At 37.2% G+C, this 12,691-nt stretch overlaps 1 protein-coding gene across 1 annotated transcript in view; it reads right to left on the bottom strand.

The window, feature by feature from the left end:
- The window catches only part of TMC1 (transmembrane channel like 1), a 72,121-nt gene that overhangs the window by 22,878 nt on the left and 36,552 nt on the right, over positions 1 to 12,691 (bottom strand). The window contains exons 7-11 of the mRNA XM_030005857.1: positions 12,032 to 12,138; positions 10,665 to 10,763; positions 6,264 to 6,406; positions 3,404 to 3,548; positions 1,156 to 1,350 (exon numbers count right to left, since the gene is read on the bottom strand). Of these exons, the coding sequence (XP_029861717.1) occupies positions 1,156 to 1,350; positions 3,404 to 3,548; positions 6,264 to 6,406; positions 10,665 to 10,763; positions 12,032 to 12,138 (689 nt within the window). The remainder of the gene's footprint in view (positions 1 to 1,155; positions 1,351 to 3,403; positions 3,549 to 6,263; positions 6,407 to 10,664; positions 10,764 to 12,031; positions 12,139 to 12,691) is intronic.

Here is a 12,691-nt window from a genome sequence, read left to right as displayed (position 1 = left end):
TTTATTTTTGTAAAGCAAACAAAAGTAAAACAATGAATGTAAACATGCATATGTTTAACTACTTTCCAGGTTGCAGCATAAGCTAATATAACAGCTTTCGGTAGCACAGTTCTTGTTAGTACAAATCTGTTACCACACCTTTCAACTGAAAGAAAGCTGAATTCCTCCTGAACTGTCTTCATCTGCTAGTCTGTTATCACACTTAAAGCTCATGTTGCTTTAAGCTAAGCAGCTTTGTACACAAATTTTCTTTCCCATCAGATCAAAATGTAATAACTTTTATAAGTAACTTAACCCAATCTCTATAGCCCCATTTCTCTGGATTCCAGAGGTGGACTGCTGGAGTTTTTTATTACTTTCTCAGTCAGGTTTTGGTGCTGAAAATTAGGGATTGACTTTCCTCATTCCATTGTCACCCATCCCAGCAGCTTTTTGAGGCTAGCATCTTTTTGCCTTACCTTAAATCAGGTATCTACTTCACACTCCAGCTCAGAAGATGAGCTTTAAGTAACAGCTAGTTTTACAACATACACAGCAGCATCTTCACTAAGAAAGTCAAACCTGCCCAGGTTTTCATATAGCAACACTGACTTCAGGTGCTTACTGCACACTATTACACAGCAAACACAATCGCTATCACTATACACCTCTATCAGCCAGGGCTGCATCTGCTCTAGAAGGAAGCAGATTAAGCACAAAAAAATGGTATTGGACTGGGCAGCTGGATCAGGAAGGCCTGACTTTCACCCTGCTGCTACACTGCAGAGTCGTATCCGTGAGGTCCCATATAACTTTCGATATGCCCACACACCAGTCACTTTGCTTCAGCCAGTCCCAGGAGGAAAGCAATAGGAGAGCAGGCCCCTTGAAGAGATCTTGTGAGTCCACAGAATGGCTGGAAAACAGTCTTAAGAGCACAGAGGAGGAAAGGTAAAGGCCTCAAATGAAAACTAAATACAAAGGGACATTTGAAAGAACCAATCAAGGAACAATCATTTTAATGAAGCAGGAAGCAGAGACACAAGAACAATTCTTTTGTTAGACTTTTACCACCCACACTCAGAGTATTTAAATTCTCAGGGAAAAAAGGCAACATGCAGAGTAGAGAAACACAGTTTCAAACCACATCTATTTTAGAAATGTGATAGCACGAACTTCATTTCTTTCCCACCACCCGTAGTTCTCCAGACCTTCCAGGGCAAATTTCTGGGATCTTCTGACAACAAAAAAGATAAGGTAGCCACTTCCAGCAAGTGTGCATAGGGCTAAGAAGTTAGCAAGAACCCTCAGGAATCGAGTCAAGTGAATATTTTCCTCTTTTCGGCTCTCCTGCTCCTCCACGATAGCTTCCTGCACTTGTTAGAAAGAAAATAATATTATGAGTACTTTAATGGTCAAGACTCCACCTTGCTTCCCCAGTTGTTAGAAGTCAGTTAAATAAATTATGAAGACGCAAATGGACACCTGGTCATCATGTTTTGAGAAGACTTTATATTGTCTCATAAAATCTGTTTTGGACCCTGGCGGACCCTGAGATTTTGACTCCCCAGAGTTCACTTTGCTTCTATTGAGTGTGACCTCACTGAGTCTCATTACATCTGCACTTGTGTGCCAAAAAGAAACCAGCATTTTCTGTCAGCTTGCAAGGTACTCTGAGGCTGAGTGACCCAGCAGGATAAATGTGTGATTAGCTGCCAGAAAAAGAACTGTCATACTTTAAAAATGTGGATTTGTGAGAAAAAGGTAAAAGGTTTTATTCTGAAAGTCAGCAGATCAGAAAGAATGAAAAGACAGTTTAGTTGTAGGAAGCCCAGAAAAGGCAAACAGTGCACAGATTCAGACTGCAGAATAAAATGTTTGTCCCACATTTAACCTTGGCCAGGACTGATAAATACTAAGGCTCTGGTGTAGCTATAATCTCCAGCTCCCACTTTGACAGCAGAAAGAGCTTTGCTCTGATGTGTCCTCGTGAAAAGAGAGTTCGGTTACAGCTTCTCACTTTGGTATAAAGATGAGTTGCCCAGAGGGGAAGCTGAGCTCCAGCATTGTAATAATTACACTGCATGGCTCTGCTTTTCTTCCAACTTGTGTTTGTTACATAAATGAAAGGAGATTGCAGCAGCTCTTAAGCAAAACTCCCATGACCTCACCCAAGCCAAGATTCACCCTTTCTCACTGAGGTTCCTTGCTCATTTGCAAAGATCATTGTAAAGCTTCATGAGTTTATTTCTCAAAATTCAATCTCTGTCTCAAATTATTTGTATTCTTCTCCCAATAGCTTTCAGCAACTGGCCTTAGTAGGCAGGCAGGGAAACCTCACACAGTTTCAGTGCTTTCAGTCAGTATTTCTTCAATATTTGTTTTTCTTGGACCTTTTCTTTCTACTGGCTTTGAGTGCAGTCATCTTTTATGCCTGCAGTTGGGATGGTGGGCTGGGTGAGATGGTATATTGGCTATATCACCACTGTAGAAAGGAAGGGTGTTGTGTGTGATTGGATGGCGCAGCTAGCACTTGGTCCTCCAGCTCCCATGCTACATATTGTCAGTGTGACTGCAAGACTAGCATCTTGTTCGTCATTTGGCAACACCTTGCCAGCGTATTCCCTGTACATTACTACGTTGAAGATTAGATTTTCCTTTACAGGCTCCACTGGTTATGTCCCAGTGACCCCAGTGTGGAAACACACTCTTTAACATTCAACAGATACAATATATCCCCTTCACTCTTTTCACAGCAGTGCATTTTCCATCCTGCCCAGATTCCTCACACAATGACTCTTGAAATCAACATACCCTATAAACTGAAAAGAGGCCTAAGAACACCTTGTATTTCCTTGCAAACTGGGCTACATTTTGTAATTAATTCAAAAATAAAAACTTCATATTATGCAAGGTAAGTAACATTTTTCTTACTGAAAAACGAGTTTACTCTCAAAATTCTGAGGCCAAGTCTTCTGACATGATGAATAGCCCTTTATAGATGATCCTATTGCTTTATCTTATGATATCTCAGTGTAGCAAGAGAAGATGATAGCGTGAGGTTGACAAAATGTCACCAGCATTTTAAAAATAAGTTTTTCAGACAAGCACCATAGAAACTGGAAGCCATCAGAGATAAGAAAAAGGAAAAGATTATTTTTATAGTAGAATCATTTTTCTAAAACTAGTAGTGCAGTCACAGAGGACACAAAAAGATGCCATTAATGCTTTTTCTTCCACAATCAAAAGGAAAAAGTTGATGGCAGGGCACAAAGTCCCAGACTCAGAAGAGTATAGAGCTGCCAATTTTAGTTTAAGTTTCTAGGCCCCAAGCACAGCTAATACTTGACCTTGGAGTTCCATTTGATTCACAGCAGTGTGAAAGACAAATCAGGTTACCTCTCCTTAGTGAGCTCTATTTTACCTTAAAGCTTGTTGTGATGGAGGCAAACTTATTATCTGCTGTCTCAGGATTGCCAATCAGGTAGTCCCAGCTTGTGAACATTTTCCAGCTGAAATTAAAACTAGTATCATCCCCACCACCTTCTTCATTTGCATTCCTTGCCATTCTACAAAAGCCAGAAAGACACAGGAAGACCTTGTTAGAACTAGTTCTGCTATGTAAGCACGATTTTTAAATTGTTCCTAAATTCCACCATTGTTCTGAAAAAAACCTGTATTATTATTACAGTCAGTCATGTTATACTAAATCTGGAAAGCTCAGTCTGAAACGATAGAAGAAGATGGAGATTTTCATATTTAGAAAATTTATGAGCTCACAACACACATTTCAATGAGAAAGAATGAATTTATTTCATTAATATCTCAGAGAAACTCTGCTGGAGAAGAAACTCAATGGGTAAACAATATCAAGAAGATCTCTCAAATGGAAAGCTGCAGAGCATCCTGACCTGCAGTAGATTTTATTAGAGACTTCACAAAGAGAAAAAAAGAGGTCTAAAATAACCAAACAACCAACAACAAAAGCCAAAACAAACCCTGGTTATACCATAGAAAAGTATCATTAATACAGCTTTCTATCTTCCCTTTCATCTCTCATGCACTTATAAACAAGATTTCTAACAGTGTCCGGAAACATCAAATTATTTCTTCAGTGATTTTACTTAATCTTGACTACTAACATCTCTATTTCAAAGTGTTGTCATTTATGTAATAATAGTGGTCTTGCTTCTGCATACTATCACTTAATTCAAACCATTAAGCACCAGGATGGTGTATATTGGTAGGGTAAAAATCATTTAGCCTTCAGTATTGTATTGATTTCTTGGTCAGGGAAAGGCAACACCTATTTTAAAGCTCACTAATGCAGCAGATTTATGTTATTAGGGTCAATATATTCTACATACCACATTTTTAACAGTTCAGTAAAATACACACTCTCAAATCTAGGAAGAGAATAGTAAGTAAATAATACAGAAAATTCTTCTGACCTGTCATAAACCAACACCAGGGTTGGTTTTTTTGTTTTTCCTTCTATATACAGAAGGGACAGAGATCATGAAAGGTTCTGAGTAGGATCTGCCCTGCTGCTGTTTTCTAGATTAAGATAATTCCTTCTCAAGGGTTCCTAATGAAACAGTGAACAGTCTTGTGGTTGGGATATAATTTCTTTGAGACCAGAAATGTTTCCATTTTATGTTATGGACTGGAAGAGCTGTAGAGAGGAGCCTTAAATCTAAATACTTCCCCTAAATAAAATAATAATGCTTATAATCCTCACTACCTCTTTCACGTAGACATTCCCTTTTCCAGATCTCAGTCAAAAGAGGAAAAATGGTTCCACCTCCTGTTGCACTGCTTTTAGTTGCTGTGCCCACTGTGTTGCTTTCTGGAGAAACAGCAAAGAGCAGAAGACTGCAAGAACTGCTCATAAGTTTACCAAAATATTGGTCAGCGTTAGTGTTATGTGGCTGGATAGGAAGTCAACACGTACATAGTATTTTTTCCTCAAGGATATACTTCTGTTTGGGCCACAGGCATTTTCTGCTAGAAGGAATTTTTTTTTTTTTTTTTTTTTTTTTTTTTTTTTTAGTCTGGGTGTCAGTCACTGAAATACAATTGTCTGATACTAAGACTTTTCTAATCTTCACAGCTACATTATCAAAAAATATTTTAAAATATATTTTCAAGCTAAACCAATTACTTTTTTATTGCAGTAGTTTGTTCCTTCTCCAGAAATACATATATGTATCTGAAGACATTTTTTTTTCCTTTTGAAATGCTTCTTGCCCTATGCAGGAAACCATGCAATATTTGAAAAACAGAATATGAACTATTCTAGTGCTTATGCACTCATTCACTGTAGGGATCTTTGAAAGCTACCACTATAGCTAGCTGTATTGTGGTAGGTAGTCACCTTGTTTGAGTCAAGAGTATTAAAGATTATATTCATTGGTGGCCGATGTCCTTAGAAACTATCAGAATTATCACAGTTTATTCCAATAGTGAATTATTGTGAATAACAGTTTTATAACTGTGTTTAATAATAGTGAATAATAATTTTATTTCATTTAAATTCTGACCCTAAGACAAAATTCAGAATTTGAGAGGCAAAAGCCTACTATATCACCAGCTGAACTGCATAAACCCTGTTTCACTGACCCCTGTGCTTCCTACTGCTTAAATGTTATGTTCTTAACATTGTAGTAAGCATAGTTTTCACACTGCTGGAGATTATTTTGTGTTCCACAGAATATTAAACCCTTACTATGGCCAGTAGCGTTAATTCTTCCCTCTACACCACTGTGCAAATGTGACCTAACCACTATAGTCTTGCTGAGGATCATTTACTGCTGACTGTGAGCTACACACAGAATTATTTGCCATGTTTCTTTCTTTCTCATCTTCTTCTTTCATAGAAGAACTTAACTCACATAAGGTATCATTAAAGGTAGAACAATTGAATTTCCTGGACGTTAGCTGACATTCTGCTAGATGCAGAGTATTATGAAAAGATGGGCTGACAGCTCTGTTCCTTACTTTATGCATTCATTTTTCATTTTGAAGTTGCAGCAGGGAAGTGTTATGTTATTTCAGTAAGGATTTTTTCCCACTTCCACAACACTGTAACGGAGCTGCTGGTGCAGAACAGTAGATAAATAAATACAGGCTGAAGGAATCTTGCATGACTTTGACCTTGCACTTGATCTAGCATTGTCCTGCCCTTACAATAATCATATATTTAAAAAGATAGTCTCAGTGGTCAAGAGAGGAATTATCTGCCTTTCTGAATGTACTTTACTCCAGAGCCAAGGAAAACTTACGTTCGAATGACAATCATAAAGCTGTAGCCAATAGTCCCAACTCCGACAAGGAAATATGAAAGAGGCATCCTGAACTTGAGCCATCCAATTGTCCTCTGGTTATTGTAATAACCATAAAAGAGTACAGAATACTGTGCAAAGCCCTGTAAAGTCAGCAAAAATTATAATGTCTCATCTGTTAAATATGCACATATTCAGAAATTGTACCAATAACAATGTACAGAAACATTCATTTCAATGCATTCAAAACAGTTGTAAGCATCACTATAATAAATATCACGGGATGGAAAATCTCTCCTTTCATTTAGAAAGACCTAAATATTTCATGTCAACTTTCAAATCTTTTATATTTAAAACTCTTCATGGGCACTCCATCTACAATTTAATGAGTCAAAATTTTTCATCCACATACTTCTTCTAAAGAAAAAAACATTTTATTTTACAAAATTTGTTTTACAAATTACTTGCAGATAAAATGCCAGATTCTTAACTTAATTTTCATGTTTCTAAAATTTATTTGCATAGCCTATTTGATATAAAATTATCATACACCTTCTCTGTCTAGCAATGTTGTCTGCTGTTCATTGAGTGATCACTCTATATAGATTAACCAATAGTTAACTGCATTTTATGGATGATTATTCAGTATGCAGTGTTTTTTAACGCTTAGACTCCAAGGCTGTAAAAAGCGCAATGTAAGTGTACCTTCTTTCTCAGCAATTCAAAGTATATCTCCTTTTCTAAAAATCTTAATGAGAATTACCCTCTCTTCTATGGGTTGGATTGCTGATTTTTTGAAATAATTTAATGGTACATTATTAAATGTAAGCAATTGCTGGTATCTAAAATTATTCAAATACCTAAAACTTCCTGATAATCCTCAGGTTAGAGCAAGAACTTGCTTCCTAGAAGAAGACTGTATCCAGAGCCTTTGCAAGGAGAACTCAGCACATGCACAGCAGTGGCAAACCTCCAGCTGGTTGTAATGACTTCAAGTCAAATACAGAGTATTTGACCACGTAATTAGTGGTTAGACCATGCATTATTTTGACACTAGTACAGTAGGCTGAGGGGTCTGTGAATTAAAAAAGCCATTTACTTCCCTTCTGCTTTTCAGTTGCTTATTTTACTTAGAATAAATAATATCTTTCTCATATAGTATTGCAAAACATGCACTTAATTTATTTTAGCCCTCACAGTATATGAAATGAGTCATGGTGTTATCTGGAAAACCTAATTCACAATTCTAAGATGAAAATGAAATATTAATATATGATAAACAGAAATATTATTCAAACTGTCTTGCTTTGGTAATCAGCATATCTCATTTTTCCTCCTATCAGACTAGGTTTGAGAGATGTGCCTACACGTAACAGATAATAGTATGTTCTTCTCTGATAAGGGAAATATTGTCATAGAACACATTTATAACTAATTACTAGTAAAACATCTATACCAGTCAGGACACATTCAAATTCAATAGTATGTCTTTTGCATCCTTTTGCTCATTAAAGCACCCTATAATTCCATCTTAGCCCAGGTTTCAATACAGCCTAACACAGCTCTGGAGAGCCTTTTGGATCCCTCAGATTATTAAAATGCTTTTTAAGTCACTGTGTTCTGCAAAGTCAGAGATAATTCCTCCACTGCATGTCATTCAGTATGTTGTTCCCTGGGGTTTGCCTACTGCATTTCACTGTGAGACTTGAATATCTTTAGCTGTGTATAGGTAAGCATGCATGGAAGATCTCTCTCACTCCTTTCTGAGCCTAACATAAAAGAGGGGTGAGATAAGAATATTGGTCAAATGCTTTATCGTAATGACCCTTGAGAGTCTGATTTTTTTTAAGTTTGAACTAATATCTGAACTGTGAAATATACAACGTTAAAACTGAATTCCAATTAAAATACATCAAAATCCAAATCTGTTTCTCTTTGCCATGTCAGTAAAATGAGTACAATTTTAAGCACAAAAAAGCAAAAGATATGTTGAGCTCATCTTTTCTTTACTGTCTTAAAGATTGGTGGGGTTTGGGGCTTTTTTTAGGATGAAATAATGTTTGCTGATGTGGGTTCATTTATTTGTAACTTACTTAGTAGCATACAAGAACTGCTAGCAGATGAAGGGTACTATTTCCTGTGCTGCTTAATTAAAGATGATACTGTCTTCAGGGAGTATTTGTCAATCTGACACACCTCAAGAAAATTCTTTTTTCCCCTCAGTATTTCGCGGGATCCACCTCTTTCACTGCCCTATTCTGTGTTTATTACCTTTGCATTTGCTCCTTGTGTTAACTGCTACTCTCTTATTTACGATACTTTCTTCTTCAGAGCTGTCAGATCCTGTTTCTGACAGTTATCATAAACTTCCTCTCTCTTTCCACCATCTGTCTTCATTCATCTTTTCTCAAATATGTTTCTCTTTAAACCTTATTCCCATTTGCTGTGTAAAGCTCTTCCAGTCTCTACTCTTTTTACAAAATATCCAAGTAAATATGATTCCTTTTTCTCCAGTATCTCCGAGATATTTTAATTTCTTATTTTGTAATGTCATGATCTAACTTCCCAGCTACATGTCTAGATGTATTCTTATTGTCACTCAAATACACAAGTGCTGATGAACCAGACACCATGCCATTTTATGCAGCAGTCATTGCAAAATGTTACATGCATGGCCTTTTAGAAAGATCTTTCTATCCTTTTGTATCCAAAGAGGGTCCATCACTTTATGTGGCAAAATAAAGAAGTAATCTGTTCACTTTGCATACCTTTATAGTCAAAAGACAGACAAACATTGTAATTTCTACCTATTATTTTATGATTTTCTTTTAATTTGGTTGTCTATAGTTAATAAACATGAAAGATTTGCTTATAAATGAGAAAATGGGTATATCCAGCCAAGTTTTTTCTGATGTTCTGTCATCTTACAACACGATTCTTCCTCCACTGATAGCTGAAGATTGAAAATAGAGCTAGGGAAGCTAAAAAAAGGACCAAAATCTGGCATCATCTGAGCCTCCACATGAAGGTATTAAGCCACAAACCAAGGGATCCTGTTTGAGATCTGCACGTCACAAGATTAGGGATCTCTCCACCCCTTAACCATACTAAAAAATGGCAATAAAAATGAGAAGCGTAGACACCGTACCCTTTTTATGTTTTTTTCAGGAGAGATCAGAGCTGGCCTCCTGTTAGAAAAGGGACAGGTATGAAAATCTGCCTGTGCCCCTCCAGGGATTGCCTGTGTAGAGCTTCATAGCCTGCACTATTCCCCCCACTGGCACAGCTGGAATGAGACCTCACATGGTCCAAAGCTACATGGGGAGGCCACTTTAGATGAGTCGCTCTGCAGACAGCTGGAGAGTCTGAGCTGTAAACTGGAGGAACCTGCGCCTGAGTTTTTTTTTCCAAGAAATGGGTCTGCTTTCAACATCACATTCATGCTTGCTGTTGCTAAAACAACTCAAGTGCTAAAACATGCATGTGTGCATAACTCTTTAAAAGTCTTGGTACTTCTTACAGAAGGGAAAAAGTGCAGCAGATTGAGGGAGTAATCACACTTAGTTCAATGGATGCTGCTTTGATTAATCTGAAGGAAAACCTTAACTAGATGGTTGCACCCTTTCACAGGTGAAGAGTACCTTTTGATGACATTGACTGCGTGCCATAGAGAAACCTAACAGCCTTCTAAGCAACTTATTGTAATACCAAATTTATAATCAACTGACTTTATGCAAAGTTGTATCATCTTTATATAAAGAGGCTGACTATAGAGATGTGCCACATGCAAAATGAGATAAAACTGTTGTTTTCAGGAAAAAAAAGCAGTATGACATATACCTTTAGCTTGTCAGTACAGGAGGTATAGATCCACAGGATAGACTGGGCATCACATCAACGGTAAAGAATTAAGACATGATTCTCAATACAGCTAAAATATCTGCATATTCTATACGACTAAGAAAAACTAAAGATAGAATTCTTTGTTTTAGAAAAAGCCTACAGAGCACATTATTGTGATTTCTTTTTTTTTTTTTCCTAATTCACACTACATCCTCAAATTTGGAACCATAATCATATAAAAACAGAGGACCAAATTTACCCATAAGAAATGGAAAGTCAGTGCCCAGGGATCTGAATCCAGCTTTGAGACTTTTTCCCATGTGTCTTTGGATTGCTACATATACTGAAAGTGTGTGTGGACATTGAGCTTCATGATATGTTTTGTCTGAAGGAAATATATATACTCAGAACTTGTGAAAAATATATGTAAATCAATTCTATTGCCATTTCCTCCTGAAATATCTCATATTAAATTTCTGAATATTAAATAATGAAATAAAAGCCCATAATAATCAAATAGTCGTGTGAATATACAATATTGCAAGTTTATGCACTTACACTAAAATCCCAGAGAGTAGCGAAGTTCATAGCACTTGCTTCTTCAGCTCTTGGGACAGTTTTTCTAGGTAAAGAGCCATATGGCTTTCCCATCAAAGCCTGGAACCAAGAAAATGAGAGCAATTTACATTTTAAAGCAAAATACCAACGAAGGGAAGGGACAGTGATCTGTCATTTCTTAGGAAGACTTCTTTTATGCTCCTGAACTCCTTAGTGAGGATGACCTACTTCTCCAATTCTTTTGATAGCTTCTCACATTAATGATTGAAACTATGCTTAAAGTACGCATTTATGGTGTTTTCTAAATTTAAAGTGATGTTGCACTAGTATCAAAGGATTGTCAAACTGTGCCTCCTACATTCAAAGACAACACAGAAGTCCAAATTCCTCTGATGAGTGGTGTTTGTCTTACAGACAAGACCAGAACATTCATTTTTCTTGCATTACAGATTTTATTGGGTTTTTAATTGAAATGTATGGGAAGATGCTAGGGATTCAGTTTTTGGATTCTGAGAGTCCCACTGGGGTGGCGAGATGCTTGCTCAGCCACAGTATATGTCCTCACAGGGTCCTTTCCAGGCTTTACCCTGAAAACTCTTGAGCATTTTCTCTGTTTTGGCTTCAGTGGAAGATGGGTCATACTATTGAAATGCTGTACTAGGATGCTGTTGGAAATTCCTACCTGTTTCCCACCTGCTTACTAGAAGATAAGTAAGAGGATGCGGAATAGTGAAATCAAGGAGATGGCACATTACTTTTAATTCCATATAAGCCCTCTTTTTAGAAAGACAATATGGTGGCTCAAAGGAACTAGAAAAATATATTTCACAGAAGTGATTTCTACCTGAATTACATGTTCTCTGAGCAGCATTATTAACAGTTACGCTGCACACAGTGCAAAACATGAGAGGCCCCTCTCGTGACTTTACAGCCCTGTTGGGCCTTATCAGCATGCAAGTATTAAAGCAGCTGAAAAGGATTCATGGTGCCTCAGAGGCCTGGAGTGTATCTTTCTATTGCAATGCACATTTCAATGAAGATACTCCACTTGGTTGCTTCTTAGTATCAGTTCCTCTCCTTCTTTTCTACACAGGAAAAAAAAGTTTAGCACCATCCCAGACCATGGACAAACATTTTCAGGACACAAGCCTATATACTTTTTTCTGTTGTGTCTATTTGAAGACATCTCTCTACAGAGACAACTGTTCACAATCAAAGCACATTTTGACAGCCTTAGTATATATTATTACTTTTAAATGGAGCATAAAGAGATTACAAATTTATTTAAAGGTCCAGTCCTATGAAATCTCACTGCAAAGACAGAAATTCACATAACAGTTCTTAATGGTAATTTAAAAGATTCCCACCTCGGGCACCATTACAAGTCCAAAAGTCAGTCCAAAGAGAATCATGTTTATCCCATACATCCAGCGCAAGAATATGAAATAAGATGCTACTGATGAGCCAAAGTGACCTATGAAAACATCAGATGTGAAAAAAGGCCAGATAAGTTAGTCCTCTTATGTTATTTTACCTTAAGATGAAGATTCTCAAAGTTTATTCGAAATAAATAAAATCAGGGGAGGCTTTTCATTTTCTTTATTACCATAATTCTAATAATTTTTTTCCAGATTGCATACTAGCATTCACTGACCTGGCAGAGAAAATAGAAACAAAAAATAAAGTATTATTTATACAGAGTATGTAGGGTCGTGTAAAAGCTGTGATATTTACTAATATTAAATCCTCTAACAGCAGGATTCAAAGCAAATTACTTCTTCCACACACACACCCCCCCTCCACCCCGTGGGGATAGTCTTTCCAAGGGCACAAAATACTTGTAAGTGCTGTTGCCAGAGTGCTCCCCAGAGCTGTTCACCAGGGGACAACAAAAAGATCTGCAAGTGTTTGTACCTTTTCTTTCTCTTACTTTGCTATTTATGTGTTCCACCTGCACCCAGGCATGGAGGCAGTCCCATCACCAGGTGCACAGATGAAACCTTGGACTCCACTCACTCTAGACCCCT

Source organism: Aquila chrysaetos, chromosome Z, assembly GCF_900496995.4.
Source record: "Aquila chrysaetos chrysaetos chromosome Z, bAquChr1.4, whole genome shotgun sequence".
Taxonomy (NCBI): Eukaryota; Metazoa; Chordata; class Aves; order Accipitriformes; family Accipitridae; genus Aquila; species Aquila chrysaetos.
This window is presented reverse-complemented; position numbering and strand designations above follow the sequence as displayed.